General features: G+C 59.6%; 1 protein-coding gene across 1 annotated transcript in view; it reads right to left on the reverse strand.

Moving 5' to 3' along the window:
- The window catches only part of TNRC18 (trinucleotide repeat containing 18), a 59,439-nt gene extending 32,845 nt beyond the window's left edge, over positions 1–26,594 (reverse strand). The window contains 6 exon segments of the mRNA XM_075436852.1: positions 500–705; positions 1,112–1,214; positions 4,379–6,187; positions 6,634–6,759; positions 26,389–26,566; positions 26,568–26,594. Coding sequence (XP_075292967.1) covers positions 500–705; positions 1,112–1,214; positions 4,379–6,187; positions 6,634–6,759; positions 26,389–26,566; positions 26,568–26,594 — 2,449 coding nt within the window.
- Between the last annotated feature and the right edge of the window lie 644 nt (positions 26,595–27,238).

Below are 27,238 nucleotides of genomic sequence, written 5' to 3' on the forward strand. Positions count from 1 at the left end.
GGGCCAGGGCTCCGTCACCCTCAGAGGGAAGAAGTTCTTCCTCATGTTCAGCTGGAGCTTCCTCTGCTTCAGTTTGTGCCCGTTGCCCCTTGTCCTGTCGCTGGGCACCACTGAACAGAGCCTGGCCCCATCCTCCTGACACCCACCCTGCAAATATTTGTAGGCATTTCTAAGGTCCCCTCTCAGCCTTCTCTTCTTCAGGCTGAACAAGCCCAGCTCCCTCAGCCTCTCCTCGTAGCAGAGATGCTCCAGTCCCCTCCTCATCCTCGTAGCCCTCCGCTGGACTCTCTCCAGTAGCTCCTCATCTTTCTTGAACTGGGGAGCCCAGAACTGGACAGAGTGAAACACCACAGTCACAACTTGGGGGATGCAGACGGCTTCTACCCACACGAGAAGTCATCTACCGTTTGACTGCCCCAAAACGCCTTTTTCCCTTTCCCCTACGATCAGACAGCAGCCTCACCGGGCACTTGGCAACACCTCGCCCCAGGGCACTCACCGTAGGGATGGCCAGCCAGCCACATGGAGGGGCTCCCCGTCCTGGGGAGCCAGGGGTGGGCGGCCAAGTGCGAAGCCGGGTCTGCGGACCAGCGCCCGGAGCTCGTCAAGGCTGGGCCTCCCGTCACCATGAGGTTGGAGTTCAAACCGTTTGTGGCGCAGCTGGAGGGGTGTATCCGGGCAAAATCTGCCAGCTCCTTGCTCTCTCTGGTCATGGAGGAGGCAAGAGAAAGGGTGAGAGAGGGTCCGAGTGCTGCAGGTTTCTGCGCCGCTGGGGGAGCCCAGGGGGATGGACCGGTCTGCCGAGCGAGCGTGTTTGCAAACCAGGGTCAGACGCTCAGGGAGCGCTGTGATGGAGGTGGTTAACACCACACCCAGAAGAAAACACCCCACCTCTCCATCCCTCTGAAGTAGCCATGGATTTGCAGCAGCCTATCAGGTTTGCTCTGCTCCAGATTCAGGATCTGCCCGTAACCCCACGGTATTCCACTCAGCACTCCGCACTGGTGCCAGCAGCTTCACCAGGATGGATGCAACCCTATCTCTCCTCCAGACTGGCCGACCCCAAGCTGTGGCACTGAGGCGAGAGACCCCATCCCCCTCCAATCCTCACCTGAGCAGCTTCTCCTGATCCCGCTCCAAGCGCCCTGCCAGGAGGTGGCTGTCCCGGTGTCGGCTCCGCTCATCCCCGCAATCATCTTCCGAGCGTCCGTGCCCTATGAGACAACCCAGCACCATCAGACAGGAGAAAAAGTCTGGGAAAAGCTGTGCCCTCTCCTCCAGGCATGGAGAGGCAGTACCCTGGGAGCCAGCACACCCAAAGGCCACCGGCCCCGAGACCGTATCCGGGCAAGGCTGTCCGTGTGATCAAGATGTTCTCAGTAAGGTGGCTCCTGGTAGCATCCAGGGACTTGTGGTTTGAGGTTTGTGTCTCCAAGCCACCACTTGCCAGGCCAGGCCAGGCCAGTCTCCCAGGACAGGACAGCCACCAGCCTGGGAGCAACAGGACCAACAGAACCATTTTTGCCGATGTACAGTGGCAGATTTCCCATCTCAGAAAGGCACAAGGCCCAGCTAAATCCCTGCATCACACCATGCAAGTCCTGCTTAGCGCATCTGGCAGGGGCGGATTTTATCTCTCCACCTTCTGAAGCACCTTCTGCTCTTGTAAACCAGCCTGGGAGCACTGGGTATGCCTTGAATCCCTGTCCTCCTGCAACAGGCAGAACCAACACTACGGACCCTCGCAAAACCAGCGTGCTCCGCTCTGTAATTAGCAGGAGTCTGCATCCCCCTCCAAGCCGTGCCACAAGAAAGAGTCTGGCAAGGCAGGGGCACATATGGTGGACGAGGGCAAGAGTCCAAAAAGGAGGGCTGGATGTTTCACTCGAGAAAAGGCTCATCCAGAATCCAAACAGCTCTTGCGAACACAGCCCAGCACCGCAGCAGCCGCGTCTGTGAGAGGTAAGGAAGCACCTTCACAGCAGCAAACAGCAGCTCCTCGCTGGCCCTGCCAGCATCAGGTATTGGGGCCACCCTTCCCTTATTTTACCCAAGGCCTTCACCCCAGCTGCCTGATTTTAGGCTTGCTTTTCCCTAGTTTTTTCCCTAGCTTCTTTCTTGCACATGCATTTGTTCCCTAACTCCCTGTTGCTCCTGTCCATGCTATGCTTTGGTGACACGACCTGCTCCTAAACCCCAGCCCTGCCTGCAGCGAGCTGCCGGTCGGTCTACCAGGGCCAGGGGGAAGGCGTTTGCTTCCCTGCAGCTCCTGGAGCTCCCTGCCAGCACATCCCCAGCCCGGGCGATGCTCTGCACCCTGCAGGGCCCAGCCAGTGCAGCACGGCCTCGCACGGCTGCACCCTGGCTCCTGGCAGCCCTTTCCAGGGTCCTTGCTCTCCCGTCTGGATAAGGTTTGGCACACGGGAAAGCATCTCGGAACATCAAGTCTATCCTGCTGACAGGCAGTCTTTTCAAGGAGGGTTCCTCCGGGTATTTCCACAAACCTGGACAGCCCGTGGGGTTCTTCTGCTGTCAAGTCTCCAATTCCCTCAGCTTTTACTGTCAGAAGGAATCCAGGAACAAGACAACATCTCTCCCGGCTCCTCTCCCCAAGGCTCCTTCCGTCGGCTTCAGGCAGAAACCAAAGATGCTTTAAAACCTGGCACACACCTCTGCCTCCCAAAGGACTTCCCAGGGTCACCACGTTTCCCTCGCAGCCCCCCAGGACACCGCCTGCAGTGGCTGTCCCCAGCCAGCCCCTCCTCAACGCACTCACCTACACCCCACGCAGCCTCCGCCGCTCAGTTTTACCACCCAGCCTCCACGGCGCGAGGCACATGGGCTTGAGAATCCCTCCGGAGCCCCAGCATCCCTTCCTGCCTCTCCGCCAGCATCCCCACTCGCAGACAAATCCCCGCTCACTCCCTAGCCCAGGTTTTCCCCGCTCGGAGACCCTTTTCCTATTTGTTTTCCCCAATCGATGCCCAACTGCCTCTTCAGTGTCAGCAACACGGAGCAAGCCCTTGGTTAACTCGCAGCCTTCCTTCCCTTTTATTAGACACACATCATTTTGTTATTTTATCTCAGCTCCTCCTTCTCCCATCTACATTACTTGCGCTCCGTTACTTACAGACGCGTTTATCATCTTTTTCTCACCCACACGCTTGCTGTTCGTCTGATTCCCGCCTAGCCCCCACCCCGCCGACAGGACGGTCCCTTTTCTGTACAGACCGATGATTGTCCGGACAGTGAATGATCATTCTGTCTCTATATACGAACATGACGCATGGACCGCAAAGAAAAATTCAATCAGTTATGCATGGAGGAAAGGCTTAGGTCCGTTTCCTTGACAACCAATGCCCCGCACTAAATACTTGCATTTTACTTGCCAAATACTACAGATTAGCCAGCTAAAGCCTGCTTTCTCCTTCTTAAAAGGTCTAAACATTCAAGCACCGTCCACTCAGCGCAAGCAAGCTAATGTTATTAGACGAATATCTCCTGGCACACAAAGGGGGGGCAGCATTTGGGGGGCGAGAGGAGGAGAAAAGCAGTCTTGTTTTCTGTCTGAAAGCCAACTGCATCACTTAGCAACGAGCCCGGAGGCCTGCCAGAATTCAACCCTTGTTTGCAGCCTTTTAGTTCGGCTCAGTAAATTACATTTAACGCAAGCTGGGAGGGTCTGGGACGACTGAACGGCTGAACAAACAGCTCCCTGTGCTGCCCACGAGGTCCTCGGCTGGCTCCCGCCCGGCCGCGGGGAGGGCGACGGGAGGCAATGGGAACAGGGAGAGGGGCTGCCGGCTGGGACAAACCGCCTCTCGCCGCCGAGCTTCGGGAGAGGGGGGCAAAGGCAGAAAAATGGGAAAGGCGACGGCTAAAGATGGAAAGCCAAGCACTGCTTGCTGGCTGCTTGCTTTGGCTTCGATCCTTGGCTTGCCAGAGCCGAGCTCTCCCCGCGCTGGGCAGTCCCCAGGCGCTGCCTTGCTGCGAGGGCCTAGCAAAGCACCGAAACGCTCGCCGGAGCCGTCCCCCTCCTGCCAGCACCACGGCTTAAACCAAACCACGAGATTACAACTCCAGCACCAGCGGATTAAGGGGTTTCTCCGCCACTCCCCTCGCTAACGGGGATGAAGCACACGGGGAGGGGTTGTCCTCGGATCAGAGGTGGGCAGAGGGGACGGAAGCAGGGAAAGGGGACTCCCTCTCACACAGGGAGTCTTCCTTCACGCCATGGTTCACAGCGTGCCCTTGGCTGGGGAGGCAAAGGGAGCTGAGGACGCCAAGCTCAGCTCATGCCACACAGCCGCGCTGGGCAGCTGCTCTCCCCAGGGAACAGATCCCGCAGGGAAGCCCCGAGGCAGGTCTGGGAACCTACCTTTGATGCTGCTGAGAGACAGCGAGCGATCCCGGTCTGCCAGGCTGGGCCCCAGTTTGCTGCTGCTGCTGCTGCTGCTGCTGTTGTCCTTCTGCCGGGCCACGGCCACGGCGATGCCGACGGGCAAGTGCCGCACCTCCACCTCGCCCTGGGAGCCAATGCTCTCGCGGCCAAAGGATTTGGCACTCTCAGGTCTCTCGGGGTCCCTCTTCAGCTGCTTCGCCGGCTGCTGCGACAGCAGCTGCTGCACTTTGGAGGCACCCAGCTGCGAAGAGTCCAACTTCATGTTGCCCAAGCCGCCGAAGGGGCTCTTCTTGCCACAGCTCTGCCGAGAGGCGGTCTCCTTGGCAAAGCTGCCGCTGTACTTGATGAGGCTCTGCATGGCCGACCCTTCACCATGGGAGACGGGGTGGAGGACGTCAGTGGCGCCTCGCGAGCCCACCACCGACGACCGTGGCAAGCCGCTGGGGTCAAGGTAGACCTTCTTGGCTTCCTCCTCCGCCCGGGTGACGTGGTTGTGCTGGGCGGCCAGCACCGCCATCTGCGTGGTGGCAAAGTTGCCCATCTCAAAGGGCTTCCACTTCTGCTCAGGCGTTTTCAGCTGACCGTGGTCCAGGTGCTGCCGGGAGGAATCCAAAGTGCCATACACCTTCGCCGCTTCTTTGGAGCTGGATCGCTGGAAGCGGTCCCGCTCGCAGGGGCGATGCTCTGCCTCCGGACTCGGCTTCAGCAAGTCCTTGGAGGCCAGGAACTCCCTGCTCTCCGGAGAGCCCAGCCCCGGCCGGTTGAGGAAGGGCTCCGAAGTGACCTGTCTCTTCAGCGCCATGGAGTTCGCCCTGATCACCGAGCCCTTCTCCCGCAGAGCCTCCATCCTTTTGGCATCGCTGTGGCAAGAGAAGTCCTGGGACAAGAGTGTGCGGGAGGCGTCCGTGAGGCACCGCTCCGTCGGCGACTGCAGCACCCCCACCTTGCCAAGGTCCTTGTCCTTCGCCTTGTTGTCACGGGCCTGCGAGGCAATTTGGATGGGCCCACTCCTCTCGTCGTAGGCTTCGACCGAAGGCACGAAGGTGGGGGCGATGACTTTGTGCTCCCTCCCCAGCTCCTTGGCCGGCGGGAAGATGGTGTACATGCTGGAATGGACGGGCTGCGGAGGGAATGTCGTGGCCGGCGTCATCTTCCCCGGCTGCGAGGGGTGCGGGGACGGGCAGCTGCAGGAGACGTGCAAAGCTCCCACGGAGGGCAGGAGGGGCTCCCCTCGCTTCAGCCGCTCGGCGTGGGCGTGCGCAGAAGGCCTCATGTTCTCGTCATGCCGAGCGGGATCCTTGGCACAGCGGTCCTGTTCTGCACCCAGGACCTTCAGCATGGGGTCCCCACCGCCGTTGCAGTTGCTGAGGGAAGAGCTCTGCAGCGGGTTCTTGGACTTGGGTTCCCCACCGCCCGCGCCCCGGTTTGGCATGTGCTCGGTCAGGAACGGCGAGAGACGCTCACCAACCTTCACCGCCTTCTCCACCACGCTCACCTTCCGGTCGCTGTCGGGCTTGGTGTCCTGCGTGAGGTCTACCACGCTGCGGGGCCGGGGCTCCTCCTTCGGCTTGCCCTCCTTCTTGGTGAAGGGCAGGGAGAGATCGCTCCGGCACGCCCGCTCCTTTCCACCGGGGTCTCTCAGGCTTTCTTTCGAGCTCTTGTGCAGCTGCCCCAGGTCCTTTTCCCGGAGCAGAGTGCTCGGCGTGTGGTTGCCCGCTGTCCTCGAGAGGGGAGGTTGCGGGTGCAAAGCGGACTGGCCTGCATGGCCGGACAGGTAGAACCCATCTGCACAGAAAAAGCAAACAAGATTACCATGGGCCTTCAACCCCTTCAGTCCTACACAGAGACAGGCGAGAGGTAGCAAACCAGGAGGGAACAGGTTTCATGGATGTCTCAGACATGGCCAGGAAGGATGAGGGCAGAGACCAGGCAGGTACCTCCACGTGGGATGCCGGACAGCCCTGTCTCTCAAGCACACTGAGCCCTGCAAGCTAGTGAGCAGCAAGCTGGGGCTCCAAGCAGGGACCTGGCTGCATCCCCTGCAGCACAGCCACGTCCAAGACCTTGGTATTGCTAAGACATCCCTGGATGATGACCCGAGGGGGTTCCTGCTCCTCACCCTCACTGTCCCGGCATCCAGCAGCCCCAGCAGGCAAGCAAGCCCCAAGGACAGGGCGAACACCCAGGGGTGACTGAGGGAGGGTAAGGGCATGCGGGGACCCCAGACTCACCTTTCTGTGACTCGAAGAGGCTGTGCTGACCCAGCTGGGCCAAGAGAGGACTGCCGGCGCTGGGGGGCTCGAGGTGGCTCAGGGGAATGTACGATGGGTAGAGCCCATTAGGCAGATGGGAAAAGCCTGCAGAAAAGGGGAAACAGAAGAGGGAAACATGTTTCAGCCCAAGCGGCACGCCACCTTGGAACAAGCCCCACAGAAGCACAGACTGTTGTGGCTGTCGGTCCCTCGCGCGCCAGGAGCGGTGGCTGCGAGGACGCGTACGGCAACGCACAGCGCACACAGCCCGCGGTGGGGAGAGCTGCTCAGGGTCCTCATTTCAGATACCCCACCACGGGCGCCCCACCTCGCTCCTTGCACCTTTGAGGGGCTCTAACTCACAGAATCACAGAATCACAGCATGGCAGGGGTTGGAAGGGACCTCTGTGGGTCATCTAGTCCAACCCCCTGCCCAAGCACCGCGTCCAGGCGGGTCTGGAATATCTCCAGAGAAGGAGACTCCACAGCCTCCCTGGGCAGCCTGGGCCAGGGCTCTGTCACCCTCAGAGGGAAGAAGTTCTTCCTCATGTTCACATGGAACTTCCTGTGCTTCAGTTTGTGCCCATTGCCCCAACTCCACAGCCAGTGGGCTGCAAATCGAGCGTGCTGCTGTGATCCCCTCTATCAGCTGAGCAGAGCCTTCAATCTGCAGGCAAAACGGCTAAAGCTCCCGGCCGATAAGCTTGTGTATCGCAAGTACAGCGACCTGTGGGTGAGGGCACTCCCCAACACAGAACGTTAGGGGTTGGAAGGGACCTCTGTGGGTCATCTAGTCCAAAACACATTTCCCATGCAGCGGTAAGACCCTTTTCCCAGCACAGCTTTGCCAACACCGCACCGGGTCCGGGCTCTGGGGAAAGCGCGCAGCGCACCCTCCACAGCAGCTCACACAACATCGTTTCATGTGTCCAAACCCAGCATCTCACCCCGGGGGAACGCAAAACAGAGCAGGAAACCTGCAGCCCATCCATGAGCTGATACAAAAGCAGCGTGTCGCCAAGGCCCTGCTGCCACCAGTCTGGATCATGTCCTGGACACTGGCACCTCCCCCAAGAGCAAGCCCCTCGTTAACACCCTCAAATAACCATCAGTAGCATCTCACGGGTGAACACAGTCGCCGTAACAGTGGTAATAACCCGAGCTCTGGCTACAGGCGGCAACTCCTCTGCAGCACTGCCACCAAACGGCACCCGTGCAACACTGCAAAGCCCAGCGCGCCGCCAGAACCAGCACCCCAGTCTGTGCCATCCTTTAAAAACCAATTAAAAGCCATCAGGAGAGTCTGAAGGAGCCAGGCAAGCCCTTTGCAACTCTCCCCCCTTCCTCCTCAGACCCCAGCAGCACGAACCTCCCCAAAATTCAACAATCCCACTGAAAGTAACCAGGCCATGAGTTTGTCAGGAGTCCAGCATCCAACGGGATCAAAACAACGTCACACCAAAACCCAACAGGAGACAGAGAAGTTCAGTCCCCAGAGCTGCACGTGGAGCACCATCTGCGAGACCTAGTCAATATTTCACATTATTTAGACAGCCGGGATCTCTTTCGCATACGTGTTTGCATCCCGGCACATGTGCTTCACCGGCGCGGTGCTCCGCGCAGCTCCTGGCGCCGACCCATCGCCCGACAGCTCCCAGCAGCGTCACCCGCGCACGCCAACGCTCCAGCGGCAGGGCCCGGGGAGCTGCTGTGCTCGGGAAGCTCAACGCCGAGCCCGTTCCCAGCAGGTAGAACTTGCCATTTTTATCTTGTGTAGGGTGCTGTAAAGGCACTGAGCGCGCAGACACATTCACACCTCTCCTTGGTAACCCCACACCCTTCACGCTGGAGCATTTCCAAACACATTTTCTTACTCTAGGGCTGGAGAGCACTGGGTAGCACCTAGGGGCACCGACCTCGGGTTCGCTGTCAGCAGCTCCGCTCCCCAGCACGTCTGCCTTGGCCGCGCGACCTCCACCGCTCCGCTCCGGCACGGCTGGGCTGGCGGCCAGCCAGCGTCTGGAGCAGGACCCACGCACTGCCGAGCGAACACCGAGTCCCATCTGGCCGAGCACATGGCTGCGGCACGGCAAACCCCCGGGAGCATCCCGCGCCACGCCGGCCCCAGACATCGCCACGTGAGCCCCCTTATCCCAGCGATGCCAGCCACTCCCGCTCCAGCAGGCGAGAGCACCGGCACGGAGATGGCGGCGAGACACGTCCCACGCCGCAGACATCCCTGTGCACAGACGCCCACGGCACATCCCCACCTGCACACAGTGCAAGGACATGAAGCCACCGGCAGAGCCCCAGGAAGAGGATATGATCCAGACCGGTCCTCCAGCACAAAGCTTAAGCTACAGGTACCCAAAGAGGCATTTGCTACCAGTTACCTCCCTGGCTCTACTGGGGCAGCTCCCTGCCTGCAGCTTCCTACCCTGTGCAGGGATAACACAGGGTCATATCAGCCCCAGAAGCTCTGGGGCTTCCTCTGCAATCAGCACTATCACATTCCACCGCTGGGACCCAGCCTCAGCCCGGGGCTGCAGGAGGAGTGGGAAGGTTGGCTGAAAGAACGAGGGGACAAGGGAACGTGGACGACAGTGGCCAAAAGGCAGACAAAATCCCCTCCAGCTGCCCAGCGTAAGACGAGTGGTCACAGAGGTTTTCCAGCCGCTGCACTGGAGCAGGGAGTAGAGCGGTGGCAGACAGCTTCATGCACAGCCTTAGCTGCGGACAGGTTCAGGGAGACAGGCTGAGGACCCCATGGGACAATGTCACCACCCCGGCTGGGAAGCAGCAGCAGGACTGAGCTGACGCCGGCAGCTGAGCCCTGAAGCCACCTCGCACCAGGCAGCCCTTCCCAGCCCCCGCACCCAGGTGCTGCTCCCGGGAGTGGTGTCAGCCCAGCACGGGGTCTCGAAGCGCATCCAAAGCTTTGAGGGTGGGGAAACTGAGGCACAGGCAGGGGCAAGCACCTGCCTGCACCACCCAGCTGACCAGCAGCGAAACCACAGAGCCACCCAAACGCCAGCCTCCGGTTACCAGCGACGCTGCCCTCCCTTCCCAAACACCCGGAGGCAGACGCTGCCCAGGCTGTATTTACCTGGCCCGTCCCCTGCCAGGAACCAGAGCCGGGGCACGGAGGAGGGAGCCGAACCACAGCCTTCCTGGGGATGAACCCAACGCAAATCCAACCCCGAGGCACCGCCAGCACATCCCCTCCTCCGTACCAGCCCTCCAGCAGCAATGCTGGACTGGTGGAAGACTCGCACACGGCCCGAAACCGGCCGCCCCGCTCTCCCGGGCAGGACCTGGAGGCGAAGTTGCTCCTTCACCCGCTCAGGAGCTGCATTTGCAGGAGGCGGCCGCAGGCAAATCACTCCCTCCTTGGATCTCCACGCCAGAAAGTGATGCCAAGGGGAGAAACTCTACCGCAGTGAGCAACGCACAGCTCACCCCAACCACGGGCTCCTGCCAGGAGAAAGGGAGGGGAAAGGGGGAAACCACAACCACCTCCATCCGCCCGGGGCCAGAGCGTTTGCTGAACCAGCGCAAAGATGTGCTTTGCCCAAGGACACGCCGACAGGTCTCGGCAGGCTGAGCCACGCTCCTTCAACCGACGGCTCGCCCTGCGCGGGGCTGGCACCACGCCGCGGGCAGTGAGGTGCGAGTTGGCAGCCCTGCCAGCCCCAGACCAGCCGTGCCCCTGTTCCCTTCCCTGCTGCACCACGGCACACATGCGTGCCATGCGTGCCGTGTCCTGGTGGACGACAAGTTGACCATGAGCCAGCAGTGTGCTCTGGTTGCCAAGAAAGCTAATGGGATCCTGGGGTGCATTAAGAAGAGTGTGGCCAGCAGGGCGAGGGAGGTTCTCCTTCCCCTCTGCTCTGCCCTGGGGAGGCCCCATCTGCAGTGCTGTGTCCAGTTCTGGGCTCCCCAGTTCAAGAAAGATGAGGAGCTACTGGAGAGAGTCCAGCGGAGGGCTACAAGGATGATGAGGGGACTGGAGCATCTCTGCTACGAGGAGAGGCTGAGGGAGCTGGGCTTGTTCAGCCTGAAGAAGAGAAGGCTGAGAAGGGGACCTTAGAAATGCCTACAAATATCTGCAGGGTGGGTGTTAGGAGGATGGGGCCAGACTCCATTCAGTGGTGCCCAGCGACAGGACAAGGGGCAATGGGCACAAACTGAAGCAGAGGAAGTTCTGTCTGAAGATGAGGAAGAACTTGTTCACTCTGAGGGTGATGGAGCCCTGGCCCAGGCTGCCCAGGGAGGCTGTGGAGTCTCCTTCTCTGGAGATATTCCAGACCCGCCTGGACGCGGTGCTGTGCAGCCTGCTCTGGGTGACCCTGCTTCGGCAGGGGGTTGGGCTGGGTGACCCACAGAGGTCCCTTCCAACCCCTACCATTCTGTGATTCCGTGATTCTGTGCCCATCAGCACGGCCTCTGGCCACCTGGGAAAGGCACCACCAACACGAATCTCCTGCAAACACCCTGCCAGCATGGGCACACGCAATGCAAAGCAGCCCAGCTCAGAGGGTAAAAGGGTTTAAGGGGCACAGAGATCGCCCCCCAAACCACTTCAACCCCACAGGAAGGCAGCAGCCAAAATGCACGTCCCTGCTCGGCTCCCCCGGTGATGCTCCAGTGGGTGTAGTGGACGGGCACGGAGGGGGGACACACATTCGTCCCCCTTCTTCCCAGCTCCAAGATGATAAAACTTACCTGCTTTACACAACCGGGACATAAATCACTAAGGGCTGTTACTAGAGAAACTCGGCGGGTGCAGATGTGTCAGCCCAGTTGTAAACATCTTCTTCATCTTTGCTCAGCTCTCCAAAACGGCACGGGGAGCAGGGGGGAAGAGGTATGGCCGGGTGACTCACCACCGAGAGGGGATGTGACTGATGGGGAGAGGAGATACCGGTGACCGCACAAACCGCACACCAAACGTCTGGGGGCCGGAGGTCGAGCCAGGGGAAGCAGGAGGGAAACGGGGCCTCACGTGCTCAGCCCGCTCGGGGTTTGCCCAAAGCTCCTCGAGAGGAGGGAGCCGTCAGAAAACATCGCCTGGCCGAGGTGGTGAAGGTGGCCGGGTGGCCGTGCCCGCAGCGGCCTGACGCGTGCTGCCGGTCGCCCAGATTTTTTAACCAGCACGCTTTCTCCATCTCAGCCCCCCTCGTCTCCACGCCTCAAACTCAGCCCCAGCTGGAAGAGTTGTCCAAGCCTGGGCTGTGAAAGAGCCAGGCAGGAGGGGGACACGCCGGAGGGGACACGCTGGAGCTGAATGCCTCTCCCCCACAGCCACAGCTCCAGCCGATGAGCCAGGCCACGGGCCTGATGTGACACACGTGTGCTGCGAAAGCTGCTCCAGCCCAGCCCCGCAGCAGGCGACCGGCCAGCGCCTTCACAGCATCCCCGCACTGCCCTCCACGCCAGCTGCCGACCCGGGACAGAGCCCACACCTCACTCGGGCACCCACGCAGGGTCAAGGACAGCAAGCAGGAGCGACACAGAGACCACGCTCTGTGGGGAATCCACTCCCCTGGTCCACTTGTCCAAACCAGCCGGCAGCACCGATGCACCAGGGAGAAGCAGCACCCACAAAGCCTCTGCTGGTGCCCGGGGGCTGCCCTCTGGTCCCTGTCATCACCTCAAAGGGAACCACGCGACAGCACGGACAGCCCCGACGGCCTGGACGGGCGACGCCGCTCGCAGAGCACACCCCGAAGCCAAGCCCCGGGCACCGGCCACCCTTGCGCCAGCAGGCACAGCCCTCTCACCGCAAGACCAGCAGCTGCCAGCGCCCCGGGAGAGGTGAAGTAACTCTCCCTCCGCCGGCCCTGTCTGCCCGTTATGGGTTTCTGCCACTTATGAAATCTTTCCAACGGCCATATGTCACCCCATCCTCCCCGGGCCGTGACGGACCGACACGCTGCCAGGAAGCAGGCTGGCACCGCGCAGCGCTGCGCAAGCGGCTGCGGCCACAGCGGGGCCCGAGCCGAAACGCCTGGCCCCGCAGCCCCTCCAGCCCGAGCCCAGAAGGGCTGGGAAACGCAGCGGTGAGGGTTTGGGTTTCTTTCCCCTGGATATTTCCAAGGCTGGGCGCCCGAGGGGGACTTGCAGCCCTGCTTCAGCCGGGGTCTCTGCTGGCTGCTGGGCTCTGGCACGCAGCAGGAGCCGCAGCCGCCCTTGGCCGGGAGCACAGTCACCTCTTCCCCAGTCCGGCTCGCAGCGCCTCGCAGGCAGCCAACTGGGACACCAGTCCACGCCACAAACGGCTGGATAAATGCTTACGTCCTCACGAGTCCCCTTTCCCCAGCCAGGAGGGAGTGGAGCCGGGAGAAGTCCAAGCACAGCGAGTACTCGCCGGCTGCCAGCCCCCGTGGGCCCCCTCCCACCGCACCGGCTGCCCATGCTCCCCATCACCGGCGCAGCCCTGCAGCTTGCCGGGGGCAGAGGCTCTTCCAGGGCCCCCCCTCCAGCACACACCTCCCCGTCTCTGCCCCGCGACACGGGGGCCCGCAGAACGGCGAGGCGGCAGCTATTTCTCGTGCGCGCGTTTACGGCTGCCACCAGCTGAGAGCCAGGAGTGCTGACAGCGTGAATCTCTGCCGCCTCCTGCCCTGTCTGCCAGGGTGGCTCTGGTGACACTGGCGGCACCGGAGCCGCCCTGACCCTGTGCCACGCACTGACAGCAGCGATACGAGCCCCCGAACACGCCGGGCTGAAACCGAAGCCCCCGGATCAGATGCACCTGGACCACGGCAGCGGCCGGTCCCCGTCCCTGCAGCTCCGAGACGCTGCTGCCATCGCAACCCACCACCCTCGCCCCAAAACCCGACCCTGCCGTATTTACACCCCGCGCCACAGGGCTGGCAGATGCTTCAAAGCCTTAATTTACAGCCTCGATTCTCCGCATCCCCTGAAGGCCTTCGATCTCATCCCCCGGATCCAGAACAGCCAGATCAATTTAACTCCCCGTTTAATCTTCTGAGGGCCCCAGCGAGCTTGGAGACAGCATCCTCCGGCGGGGGGTCCGCGCTCCCAGCCTCTACCGGCTTGAACACCGCTGCGCCGCTTTCCTTCAGCTGCAAAAATCACTGCCTTAAAAGCCAAAGCGAGTTCTCCCCCCAGCTCAGCGCAGCTCTCTATTCTCTCTTTTAATTTTATTTTATTCCATGTGGGAATCTTGCGTCCGGGCTGCTTTATTTTTAAGTGGCTCTTGCTCAATATTTACTATTGCTTGCAGCTGCGTCAGCACAGGAACACCACGCACTCCCGCCGGGTTTCCGAGGAGCCCTCCCGCAGCCATTACCCCGTGCCGACGCCATGCCACGGCTTTACGGCCGCGCTACGCTCGCGGCGCATCACCGCGCTGCCGGGCCTCCCGCCGCCGCGGCACACCAAAGGGCAGGGTGCACGCAAAGGGCAAGGGGGAAGGTTCCCTGCCTCTGTGGAAATAAATATCGTCAGGCTGAGCCCTACCGCTCACCTCCTCCTCGCCCGGGAGCTGGAACAGCCCCAAGGTCCTGGGGATGGCGGAGGAGGAGAAAATGGGAAGTGGCTGCAAGGGCTCAAGGGATCGGTGCTCGTGCCCCAGCTCTGCCCCCAGCTTGGGGCCACAGCAGGAGGACATCCTAAGATGCCCTGCAGATCACAGAATCATGGTAGGGGTTGGAGGGGACCTCTGTGGGTCACCCAGCCCAGCCCCCTGCCCAAGCAGGGTCACCCACAGCAGGCTGCACAGCACCGCGTCCAGGCGGGTCTGGAATATCTCCAGAGAAGGAGACTCCACAGCCTCCCTGGGCAGCCTGGGCCAGGGCTCCGTCACCCTCAGAGGGAAGAAGTTCTTCCTCGTGTTCAGCTGGAACTTCCTCTGCTTCAGTTTGTGCCCATTGCCCCTTGTCCTGTCGCTGGGCACCACTGGAAAGAGTCTGGCCCCGTCCTCCTGACACCCACCCTGCAGATATTTGTAGGCATTTCTAAGGTCCCCTTCTCAGCCTTCTCTTCTTCAGGCTGAACAAGCCCAGCTCCCTCAGCCTCTCCTCGTAGCAGAGATGCTCCAGTCCCTTCACCATCCTCGTAGCCCTCCGCTGGACTCTCTCCAGTAGCTCCTCATCTTTCTTGAACTGGGGAGCCCAGCACTGGACACAGCACTGCAGATGGGGCCTCCCCAGGGCAGAGCAGAGGGGAAGGAGAACCTCCCTCGCCCTGCTGGCCACACTCCTCTTGATGCACCCCAGGATCCCATCGGCAGGGCACACTGCTGGCTCATGGTCAACTTATCGTCCACCATGAGAGGTCACCCACCAGCTCCCTGCCGACAGTGTCCTCGTGGAGGGCAGCAAGAAGGCACCCGGGTGGGGACATGAATCCCTCTGGCAGAGGGACGGTGGGTTTTCCTCCCATAGGTGGGTCCAGCATGGAAACCATCCCACCGGGACCCTCGACACCGCGCGCAGCCGGTCTGCACAGCTTGAAATGCGCGGTCTGGGAAGCACCGACCCGGTCCCACGTTAATCCTGATGTGCAAACACTCAAACCAGCGTCAATGCTCCTGGGTCACCATCGGCTGCCACAGCAGAAGCTTCTCCTCTGCAGACCTGGCCTGAAATCCCCTGCCACGTCGGACATCTCTCCTTTTCCGCTGGCATAATTAAACCTGACACCCCAACGGGCGTCCACCGAAACCTCCAGCTCTCACTACGCAACCGCACAGCTTTCCTCACACAGGAAGCAGCGACTCAGCGGGGCCTTCAGCTCCACGTTTCATAAGGTGCTGTACGGAAATTAAAAATAATAATTTTAACCCTCAAATCAATTAGCAGAACCCCCAGGAACACAGAACCTGGCTGCTAGACTGCAGTCTCGTCTTTCTCTCCTGATTTTCTGGGACAGCACCAAAATGTCTTCGCTCTGGTCCATCCGCCATCACGGCAAAGACCCTCCAGCCACTGTTGGCTGGCACAGGGGCCCTAGGGCCGACTCTGTTCCTGGCACCGGGCGCACACCTCCCTTGCAGGCGCTCCCCCTCCTTCCTAAGCACAGAAATTTAACCCACCCCATTTTTTTAAATTCTCTTTCTGTATCACCCAAACTCGGCGCAGAAGATGCGATGCAAACAAGCCAGCCCCCGCTCTCCGTAAGCCGAGCCTTGCCCATGCAATTAGCCCAGCGACACCCACGCACCGGCTCCAAGCTGCTGTCCCGTGCCTTCGTTAGGAAAGAGCTCGTTACCCTTCGCTGCCAGAGCCGGGAGAGCTACAGGCGCTCAGTGGGGGGAGGATACTGTGGGATGGCACGGGGTGCCGGTCCCCACATCACCTGCACCGAGTGCCTGCCAGCAGCAATTAAATCCGCCTTCAAAGAGAGATCCCAGCTTTCCCAGCGCCATTAGCCGTGCCCGGGAGGGAACGCGGTCTATTTTCAGCCACAATGACTTCAGACCAGGTCACCAGCAGGTTAAATAGGACCGTGCAGCATTATCTCCCTGCCCTCCCATTGAGAAATTAAACACCGCTGCGCGATGGGCAGCAGCCAGCCCTGCGGACGCACGCCCGGGCGCCCACTGAAAGGTAAATGCCACCTCCCTGTCCTCAGCTTCCCCTCTGCGCGGGGCGGCGGGTGGGGGGCTGCGGCGGGATCACCCCCGGGTTCATCCCTGCCCAGCCAGCACGGTGCGGGGTCGCAGCCAGGACGGTCACAGAATCACAGAATGTTTGGGGTTGGCAGGGACCTCTGTGGGTCACCCAGCCCAACCCCCTGCCCAAGCAGGGTCACCCAGAGCAGGCTGCACAGCACCGCGTCCAGGCGGGGCTGGAATATCTCCAGAGGAGAAGACTCCACCACCTCCCTGGGCAGCCTGTTCCAGCGCTCCATCACCCTCAGAGTGAAGAAGGTCCTCACCATGCCCAAGCCCAGGCGTGCTGGAAGGCATCTCAGCACCCCCCATTCCGCAAACCCAGGCCAGCACGGTGCCGGATGCCGGATCAGGGCTGCTCATCTCATCCCCTCCTCCCGAGATCAGGCGGCCCGACCGCAAGCCCCCAAGATGGGGACTGCCCCAAGCCACCAGTTCCACCAGGGCTTCACCAGGGCCACTGGAGAGGTGGCATCTCCCCTGGCTTTGCTGGGAGGGCCACCACCGAACCCCAACCAGCCACCCCAGCGCCAACATCTGGCGGGGAGGCGGCAGCTGGATGTGGGTCTGTTTTGCCTCCCAGGCCCCTGCCAGACACAGGCAGCACGCGCCGGGATGACTCAAAGCCCTGGGAGACACGGTCCCCGTCGCTGTTTATTTTAAACCTTCTTGTTTGCAAAGCGGCTGCCGCAGCTCAGCACCTCCCGGGGTGCCTTGCGCAAGGCTGCGGCACTGCAAGGGGAAACTGAGGCACGGAGCGCAGCACCCCAACCAGACCCCAGCGCCTGCACGCTCAGCACGCAGCCGGCAGCCACCGCACGACACGGGGGTCCCGGCAGTGAGAGGGGACTGGCTCCAAGAAACACCCCGGGGCTGGAGCCAGGGCATCGCCGATGACCCAGCCGAGCCCGATCGGCCCCGATTTCCCATCTCCCGCCCAGCCGGGAACGGGAAAGCGCGTGGCGAAGCCGGAGGCACTTGCCTGTACCTCTCTGCGTGCCACGCAGGCGAACGCAGTGCTCTCCCAGAGCCCAGTGCTGACCTCCACGGCATCCACGGGGACCAAAACCACCCTGGGAGAAATTCAGCAAACCGGCTGTGGGCATCTGGGGCTGGAAGGGGGAGATGCACAGATGGAGCGTGATCCCGTAAGCCTCTTTTCCTCAGGAAACCAGGCTCTAAAGCTCAGCCTGTGCCCAGGCTCTCCTCCCGACCTTTTTCCCTCTCCACATCCTCCTGAACACCAGCCCACGCCACTTTATCTGCACCAAAAAAAGCGCTGAACCATGAAGTGAAGGGGTCTCTGCGGTCGGCAAATGCCCAACGCCGCGGACCTCCCCGCCGCCGATAACAGGAGATAAACACAGAGACAAATATTATGGCAGTGCGGTTTCACTCCTAATGAATTATGCAAATCCATATTCAAAATGAAGCACAGCCCTTGGGCTTTTGACAGATTGCCAACCTGGCCCCGATGCCACAAGGCAGGGACAGGCAGCCCTCTGCCAGGGGAAGCACTAGATGGATGCCCTACGTCTGTCTACAGGCGCACCCGCACACCTACGTGTTTGCACATCTCAGCTAGCGAGACCAAGGAGCATCTCCAAGAACGACTCTAGAGTCATTTTTGCATTTCTCCTTCCTCCCAGCTGCATTTAGCCTGGTCAGAGAGGGCCATCAAGCTTTCGTGTCCTCTGCAAGATGGAAGATGCTTGGGTCGACGGTGAGATTCAAAGCAGGAAAGAAGACAAAATTCACCGTGGCTGGAAAGGAGGGGAGACAGTGGGGGGCGAGAGCGGAAAGCCTAAAACGCTTCTGCCAATATGTATGTCAGCCCTGAAGCTGAGGAAAGGAGGATCTGTCCACAAAATAGTCACAGAGAGGGCTCATCTGATGACAGGACGAGTTTCCGATCCCACACAAACCCCGAACATCCATTACGAGCAGCAGAAGAATCGCCGCTCTGAGCGGTTAATCTCATTAGGGAGAAAACCCCGCTGCAGCGCCGGGATTGCAAAGGGGAACCCCGGCGCGGTGTGCCTGCCTGGCGGAGCAGGGCCGGGGCAAAGTTGTGCTGGGCTTCCACCAGCACCCCGGGAAGGTGCCTGCACACATCTTTACTCGCTGGAGTACCACCCGCTTGGCTTACGTGTGACACGGCGTGTGGGATGCCTCCCCACCCAGCAGATCAGGGCACAAAACACCAGAATCACACACGCTGCGCGGCGAGAGCACCGGGGCTCTTTCATTCACACACCGCTACCGGCACTGCAGGCAAGCAGCAAAGAGCTGAGCCGCTTCCAAAACCCTTCCTCCCAAGCACACTGGCCGTTTCAATTATTATTTTTATTTTTAAATTAAAAGCAGTTAAACCAAATGTAGTAAAAGCATACTCAAGCCACAGGGAATCCTTCTGAGAAGGGATCGGGGGCAGAAAGGGAAGCACGGGCAATGTATCTAACCACCACACATAAAAAGGGATCTTTGCTTGCCGTAATGTAGCAGGGTAAGATGGATGGTGGCAGAAGCAAAAGCAACATTTGCAGAAGTTGATAGCAATACAGATCCAGAGAGACAGGGCCGAGTGGCTCAAAATCTCCGTTCTTCCCCTAAAAAGGCAGGTTCTCTCCTGAGCACACCACGTCGCTCCTTCCCATGCTGTGAGCCCACCACGTTCAGCTTGCCTGCCTGCATCCAGCTCCTTCAAAATGGCTCTTTGGCCACTGCTACGCTGCCCATAAAACTTATTCCCAAGGTCACTTCCATTCTTTTGCCACTATTTCAAGTCTTGCTGGATTGAAACAAAACCCAGCCTCGCACCCCCCGAGCCCTCCCTCGCCCCCTCCCTTTCTGCCCATCACCTCCCTGATTTAGAGACGCCGAACTCCCAACTACCTTTCGCTTCCCATAGCCGTCAGCGACAACAGCTGGAGAGGAAAACCGGAGCATATTGCGCACCCGACAGCTGATCCTCGCAGCGTGGCGAGGGAGCCCAACTGTCACCGCCACGGTGCTGCCGGACCTCCCCGGCCAGCGCGCACGGCGACGGGGGGAAGGGTTTGTGCGGCTGCCGTCCCTTGGTGTTACAAGAGCCGGGGAGAAGCGAACGATTAGCAAGGCAAATAAATAGCAGGGAGAGACGGCGTTTTTTCCCCTGCCGGCGGGCGCGTCGCGATGCCTGCAGACATCCAGCTGTGCCATCCCGGAGGGAAGCCAGCCAGAAACACGGGGCCGGGACGGGGAAAAATGGGGAGAAAGAAGGAAACCCCCAGACCCTCCCGGCCAGGGAGAGGCAGCACCCTGCAGGATAGCCATGCCGGAGTGCTCCTCTCCCAAACTTTGCTTTTGGATGAGCATCCCAGGCTGGAAAAGCCAACGAGGGGCTGCAGCAGCTGGATGCAGTGCTGCTTCCTCGCCCCGGCCCCGCAGGCGGGGAGCTTGGGGCTGCCCTCGGGTCCCCTCTTGCCCCAGCCCTGCGTTTTCGGGTCGGTTCAGGGCCCACCACGCTCTCCGCTCCAGCAGCGAGGCAGAACAAAGCACTCCCTTGTCCTCGGCACCTCGAGCAAGCAACACTGGATTGCGTTACCTAACCCAGACCGACATCTCCTCGTCCCGGCAAGGCAGCTTTCGTGTCAGCACACGCCAGGCTGGCCCCGATTCCCCGCACCGCCTCCCGCCCGAAGCTTTAACTGGACCAGTTTAGTACACGCTGAAAACACACGGGGCCTTGTTAGGACTCGTCGGGCGCTCACCCCAGCTCGCGGAGGTGATCTGACAGCTTCCCGCCGGTCGCGGCCGCGCCGCAAGGCGCTCACCTGGAAGGCTGCCGTAAGGATGCTAATTCCCCTTAACAATGTTCATTTCCATATTCATCAGAAGATGGTGAAACGACAAGATGGGGGGTTATTTACTATGTAATTAAAAACTAATTTCAGCTTTAGCCTGGGTTATCCTAGGAAGGAGATCTAAAATTTCCCTTACGAAAGCCCTGCTCTGCTAATCACGTCTGTAGCCAGATTAATTCCCGGCGATTTCCATTTCTCCAACAGCTGCTGTGCTGGGAAAGAGCAGGAGCCTGTCCAGACACCGGGGACCCGCCTGGTGTCCCATGCCATCCCCAGCTAGGATTTCTAGCACCGGGACATCCTCCGGATCAAACTGTCACCGGCACACCACCAGTGTGGGCTGGAACCAGTGGTTGCCCAACCCCACCAAGGAGATTTGGTGCTGGGGAAGGCTCGCTCGGCGTGGGAGAAGGGCTGCGAGAAACCATGCTGATAAAGCAGGTCTTTACCAGCCCTGTCTATCAGCGGCAGGGCCAGGCTCCTGCCCATCCAGCCGGGGAAGGTATTACAAACCCCAACAGAGCCGAGGATCCCGCAGGACCTTGCTCGGAGTAAGTTTACATCACCGCGTTGGCCCTTGCCCAGCGCCCCTACCACCAGCTACCACTGCCTGGGACGGGAACTTCAACGGGGGCTGGAGGACAGGGTGGACCTCCTCAAGGACAGAGACGCCACCCCACAACCCACCCGACCACCAGCACCTCAGGGAAACCGCCGGGACATCAGGGAAGCACATCCCCAGGAGCGCACGGTGGGAGACTCCCAACAACGCAGAAGCCTCTTTTTTCCCCCCCCATTTCATCCCCAGTGTAAAACCAAAGCGACCGCTCCTGCCTTGCTCACGGCGTTGGCCCGAGGGAGCTGCAGGGGCATCGCTCAACGGCCAAGCGCTTCCCCCACCCCAGGGATGTTGGGTGTAGACAAGGTCCCTGCCCAGCACAGGCCAGCATCACCTCCCCAAGCCCCGCCGGGGCGAGCACGCTTGCCACTCTGCCCGAAAACACGGATCAGAAAAGCATCTGATGGCACCAGGGTGGAGAACCATCTCCCCGGGCAGGTCTCCGGCCAGCCCACATTCCTCCCAGGGTTACACAGCCAGCCCCTGCCCCAAGGAGCCCCCCCGCGCTCGGCCCCTCCGGGGCGGGCAGGGAGGGGGAATCGCGATTTCAAGGGCCATTAAACACCGATGGTATTTTCCTTGCAGCATCAAAACGTGACTAAGAAGAGCCGCGTTGAACCGCAGCCAAAAAAATCCCACGGCTGGTCCGGGAGCCCCCTCCTCCCCAGCCCAGCCTCGGGGAGGGGACGGGCACGGCTCGGTCCAGCACCGCATCGCTGCCCTCCCGCTGTCTCCTACCAGCAAAGCCATTTTAGCGTGGATGCAGCTCAGATGAGCGAATTGTGCTTCTGCTGGCACCGCCGACGGCAAGCCCTCCGCTGCAGATTCTGCCGGCTCAGCAGAAGCACAATTTTGCCATTATAAGGATGGCTACAGTGGGATTTTGCTGGCACAGCAAAGCTACCCTGGAGGGGGGGGAAAAGATACGTATTCTTTTTTTTTTTTTCCCCCTACGCTCCTACCTGGCCCAGCAGGCCTGGAAGCAGGGATGGTTTCCAAGCCGCCTTCAATCCCTGCACTTGAATGCGCATGCTAATGTGGAAGTATGAAAGCAGCCGAACCAAATTCTCTCCCCACTGCCCGACCGCTTTCATTTCAGCCACCGCTCCCGAGCTGGATTTAACACGGAAGTCGGCTCTGCTCGTACAGGGGTGTCCCTTTCCCAGGCACTGGAAGCGTTTCTGAAGCAGATTTTAATGGAAGAGGCTGGGCATCCTTTTAATCCTTTAAAACAAATGTGGATCTGTTCAGGTAGCCCCCACATACGCATCCCACCCAAAAAAGGATACCTCAGTACACAGCAAAAAGCAGGTTTTTATTATTATTAAACCCAGTCTTTTACGCACGCGGACGCTATTTGCTCGCAGGCAGCCCCGCTGCCTGGCAGGGACGAGCTCCCAGAGCAGCCCTTAGCAACCGAATCCAGGGAGCCTTTCCCACCTCCTCCAAAACACCGAAGCTGCCAAGAACAACGCGCCCGCCATGGGACGGAGCCAAGACCAGGACACTCGCTTGGACCCGGAGACAGCGGGGTAGGGAAGGAGCAGACACATAAACCTCCCGTATTTTCAGCCGCGGGCTGCGGAGCAGAGCGAGCTCGGCCGCCCGACTCCACCGATTGCAGCCGCTTCTTATGCAAGGTCTTCCCGGCAAGCTCGGCCGCTGCCAGGGATGAAATTCCACTGCGGAGAGTCACCCTCCTTCCCCGGCCCTCGGCAGGGTCCGTCGGGAGCACCCCGCTGCTGCCCGGCCCCCGTAACCCCCCTCGGGGTCGGGGAGATGGCAATGGCCGAGAGCGCAGGGGAGGACACAGGACGGCTGAGGGCTGGCCCACCTCCTGCCTCTGCCTCCAGCCCACTCCTCCCTCCACACACTCCCAACAAAAGGGACTTCTGTCCCTGGCCCCCCGAGAAGAGCCCAGGGTGCGTGGGTCACCGGACGCAGCCCAGGCGCCCGCATCTCGGCGCTGGGGCAGAGCCCGGACTGCCGTAACGAGCAGCGGCGACGAGAAAAATAGAGTCGGTGCCGGCGATAACTGGATTCTCAAACATGGCCCATCGCCCTATTTTTACAGGGGCGTATTTATTTTAAGAGGACGCTGGGACGGATTCAACAGTCTCATTCTTCAGCCCGGCGGTATTTAAAGATCAGTCTGAACCGGCTCTATTTAAAGGCTTCGCCTCCTGCCCACTTTTCTTAACCCCTTGCGCAAGCCTTTGCCTTCCACCCCTCCAAACCCCTCCTAAAACCAAAACAAACCCCCCCAAAAAAAGACGACGGGAAACAGAAAAGCGCACACCGACAGCAACACTACAAACGCAAACCTACGGAGGGCCCCTCCGTCCAGGAAGCAATCGTCATTTCCAACGATATTGTTAAAGCCATAAAAAAGAAAAAAAAAAAAAAAAAAAATCAAGATTCCCTGCCTGTCCCACGGCCGGACCATACTGGAAGTCGCGACTGGTAACTGCACGGATCTTTTCGACGTGGCTCAGCCCGGCTGCGAGTCGCCGTGCCGCGGCGAAGCCAATCTCGCCGTGTGAGCTTTGCGAGCGATCGTCCCGGGGAGAGCCGGGCACCACGGAGGTGCAGGCGGGGATGGGATTTTCAAAAGACTTCAGAGATATAAAAATCAGAACGATACATGAAAAAAAAGAAAACCACCAGTATCAGAGGGATCACAAAGCCCATTCCCTGTGTGAGGGGCCCCGGGTCTGAGGCTCCCTCCCAGCCCGAGAGCCTGGGGCGCAGTGGGAAGCGTGGGGACGGCGGCAGGGAGCAACGCCGCGTCGGCTCGGCCGGAGCTCGGCGCCTGCCTCTCGGGCTGCCTGGATTTCAGGGAAGCACCAGAAAAGGAAACTTTGGGATGGGGGGAAAAAAAAAAATAAGTAAAAAAAAAAAATCAGTCAATAAAAAAAATAATAATAATTAAAAAAAAAGCAACAACAGGCATTTGGTTTGGCTTGAGATTGCCCGGACAAATTTTTGCAGATTTTATTCTGCTTTAGCAAGATGTGGAGGAGGGAAGTAAGAAAAAAAAACAATACTCAGGACAAAAATACAGGAGGGGAAGAAAAGGAAAGAAAGACAAAAGGGAAGGAAAAAAGGTGTTTGCCCATGTGCTTGGCTTCACAGCCGCCCGCTTTACACCTCTCCTCTTCGCACCTGGGAAATTGGCACTGCCACCTACTCTAAAACCAATAAATCTTTTCTCCCCTCGATTCGAGCTGCTTCCTTCTCTGCAGATGTTGGCAATCAGGTTTGCAAATTTCAAAGTCATTCGGCCCGGGCGGCTGGGAGAAAAGCAGGTTTATTGTTGCAAAACCCGTCACCCTCCCAACGCCTCAAGTAAACTCCGAGTCACCTCTCCACGCCCAGGGGAAAGAAAGGGAAAAAAAAAAAAATATATATACATAGAGAGAGAGAGAGAGAAAGAGACACAGAGAGGGAAATCAAACGGTCAGAAATTCCTTGCATCCTCCCAGGGCAAGCTCAGCAGCAGCCCGGCCAAAGAGCAGAGCCCGCGTTATCCCACCCTGACACAAGCTGGGAAAGGGAGCTCACAAAGCAGGAAAAACTAAAAAATCCTCACAAAAAAGTAGTTTAAGCAAATAAATAAAAAGCTGACTGAGGAAAAAAAAAAAATAATAAACCCCGTACATTTCCATGTTGGCTTTTTTTTTTTTTAAACGGAGCGGCAGCCATGGGGCTGCCGGGGATTGAGTGCGTCGAGAAAGGGGGGAAAAATATATAAGGAGGGAGCAGCCCCTGCGTGGAAGTTTTGTTTGTAGATTTAAAAAAATAACAATTGCCAAGAAAGCGGAAAAAAAAGAAAAAAAAAAAAAAAGAAAACCCCACTGAAACCCGGCCCCGGCGCGCAGGGAAAGAACCAAAACCGCCCCGTTTCGCCCCTTCTCCCAGCCCGGGGGGTGCGGTGGGGGGGGGTTCAGCGCAGCCCCTTCCCCTCCGCACCCCGAGCCCCCTCTCCCCCCTCCCAGCCCTCCCCAAAACCGGGTTTCTTCCGCAGAACGCCCGCACCCGCCCCGGCGGGGCTCTGCCGCGCTGCCACCACCTCTGCGCTGGGAGGGGGGTGCTGCTCGCCTGCCGGGGAGATTTTTTTCCCCCGTTCCCCTATTTTTTTTTCCCTCCCCCCCGCTCCCCTATTTTTTTTTCCTTCACCCTATTTCTTTTCAAACCCCCCGTTCCCGTTATTTTTTTCACCCCCCCATTCCCCTGTTATTTTTTCAACCCCTCCATTCGCCCTGTTTTTTTCCTCCTCCTCTGTTCCCATTTTTTCCTCCCCTCGTTCCCCTATTTTTTTTTCCTCTCCCCGTTCCCCTATTATTTTTTCACACCCTCCATTCCGCCTATTTTTTTTCCTCCCTCCATTCCACTTTTTCTCCTCTCCCGTTCCCCCTATTTTTTTCTCCTCTTTTTATTTCCTTCCCACCATTCCCCTATTTTTTTCCTTCCCCCCATTCCCCTATTTTTTTTCCTTCCCCCTATTTATTTTCAACGGCCCTATTCCCCCGGTATTTTTTTCAGGCCCTCCCCCCCCCCCCCCCCGTTCCCCTGTATTTTTTTCTGCCCACTTCGTTCCCGTTTTTTCACCCCCGTTCCCCCTGTATTTTTTCCTCCCTCCATTCCCATTTTTTTCGCCTCTCCCCCTTCCCCCTATTTCCCTCCCCCTTTCTCCCTGTTTTTTTTCCTCCCTCCGTTCCCCCTATTTTTTTTCTCTCCTCTCTATGCCCCATTTTTTCCTCCTCTCCCCCCGTTCCCCCGATTTTTTTTCCTCCTCTCCCCCCGTTCCCCCGGGTTTTTTTTCCCTCCTCTCTCCCCGTTCCCCCGGGTTTTTTTTCCTCCTCTCCCCCCGTTCCCCCCAGTGTTTTTTCTCTCCTCTCCCCGTTCCCCCCGGTTTTTTTGTCCTCTCCCCGTTCCCCCTCGGTTTTATTCTCCTCCCTCCGTTCCCCCTATTTTTTCTCTCTCCTCTCCCCGTTCCCCGTTTTTTTTCCCCTCTCCTCTCCCCGTTCCCTCCCCGGTTTTTTTTTCTCTCCTCTCCCCGTTCCCCCCGGTTTTTTTTTCCTCCCCGTTCCCCCCCGGTTTTTTTTTCTCTCCTCTCCCCGTTCCCCCCCGGGTTTTTTTTTTTTCCTTCTCTCCCCGTTCCCCCTATTCTTTCTCCTCTCCTCTCCTCTCCCCGTTCCCCCCCGGTTTTTTTTTTTCCTCTCCTCTCCCCGTTCCCCCCCATTTTTTTTTTTTTTCCTCTCCTCTACCCGTTCCCCCCGGTTTTTTTTTTCCTCTCCTCTCCCCGTTCCCCCCCGGTTTTTTTTTTTTCCTCTCCTCTCCCCGTTCCCCCCCGGTTTTTTTTTCCTCTCCTCTCCCCGTTCCCCCTGGTTTTTTTCCTCCTCTCCCCGTTCCCCCTGGTTTTTTTCCTCCTCTCCCCGTTCCCCCTGGTTTTTTTTCTCCTTTTTCTTTCTCCGAATCAAACCCAAGACAGGCAGCAGAAAACACGGGAAAAAACTGCAAACCCACCTCCCCCTCCATCATTCTCGCGCCCGCCGCTGCCCGCGCAGGGGTTGGGGGGGTTTGGGGGACGGGGGGGGGACGGAGGGGGTCCCGCGGAGCCTTACCCGGGTGGGAGTGGAGGCTGATGCCCGACGCCAAGAACTTGCCGGGCTGGAGGGCGGCGGGGAGCCCGGCGGCCATGGGCCCGGCGGCGGGGGGCAGGCGGCCGGCGGCTCCCAGGCGGTGGCTCTCCATGGCCAGCCCGGAGAGCAGCGGCGGGGGGCCGTGCACCGACCGGGGGGGGGGGCCCGAAATCTCGGCCATCCATCATCCACTCGCCGGCTTCGAGGAGTCTCCCGGATCGCTGTCGGTGCCCGCCGCCGCCTTCCCCCCCCCCCCCCTCCCGCCCCCCACCCCCCCTTCTCTTCTTCTTCTTCCTCCTCCTCCTCCCCCAAAAAATCAGATGGTTTTTAAAAATAAGGCGTCCGAGCGTCCCATGGCGCGGTGCAGGGAGCCGGCCCCGGCGCGGCGGTCTCGGCGCTGCCTGCGAGGGAGAGAGAAAAAGGGGGGGTGCGGTGAGCCAACCTGCCCCTATCCCCCCGCCACCCCCAGTAAACACCCCCCAAAAAAACACCCATCCATTCCCCCCCCCCCCCGACCGCGGCTGGCGGGGGGGGAACGATCCGAGGAAAACTTGTGGCAAAGGGCGGGGGGAAATCTTAGGAGTATTTAAAAATTAAGTATTTTTTTTTTATATAAAAAGTGGTAATTTTGTTGCCCCCCAAGACAGAGCGCAGCGGGACGGACCCGCCGGGGAAGCGGCGTTGCGTTTCCCCCCGCAGCGCAGGAAAACACACAAAAAAGCCCCAAAACAACAACAAAAACCACCCAAAAACAACAAAAAGCGCGCAGTTTCCTTCCCCCCCCCCTTTTTTTCTTTTCCTTTTTTACCCCACTGAAAGCCGCCGGGGAAGA

This window comes from Opisthocomus hoazin, chromosome 15 (assembly GCF_030867145.1).
Source record: "Opisthocomus hoazin isolate bOpiHoa1 chromosome 15, bOpiHoa1.hap1, whole genome shotgun sequence".
NCBI lineage: Eukaryota > Metazoa > Chordata > Aves > Opisthocomiformes > Opisthocomidae > Opisthocomus > Opisthocomus hoazin.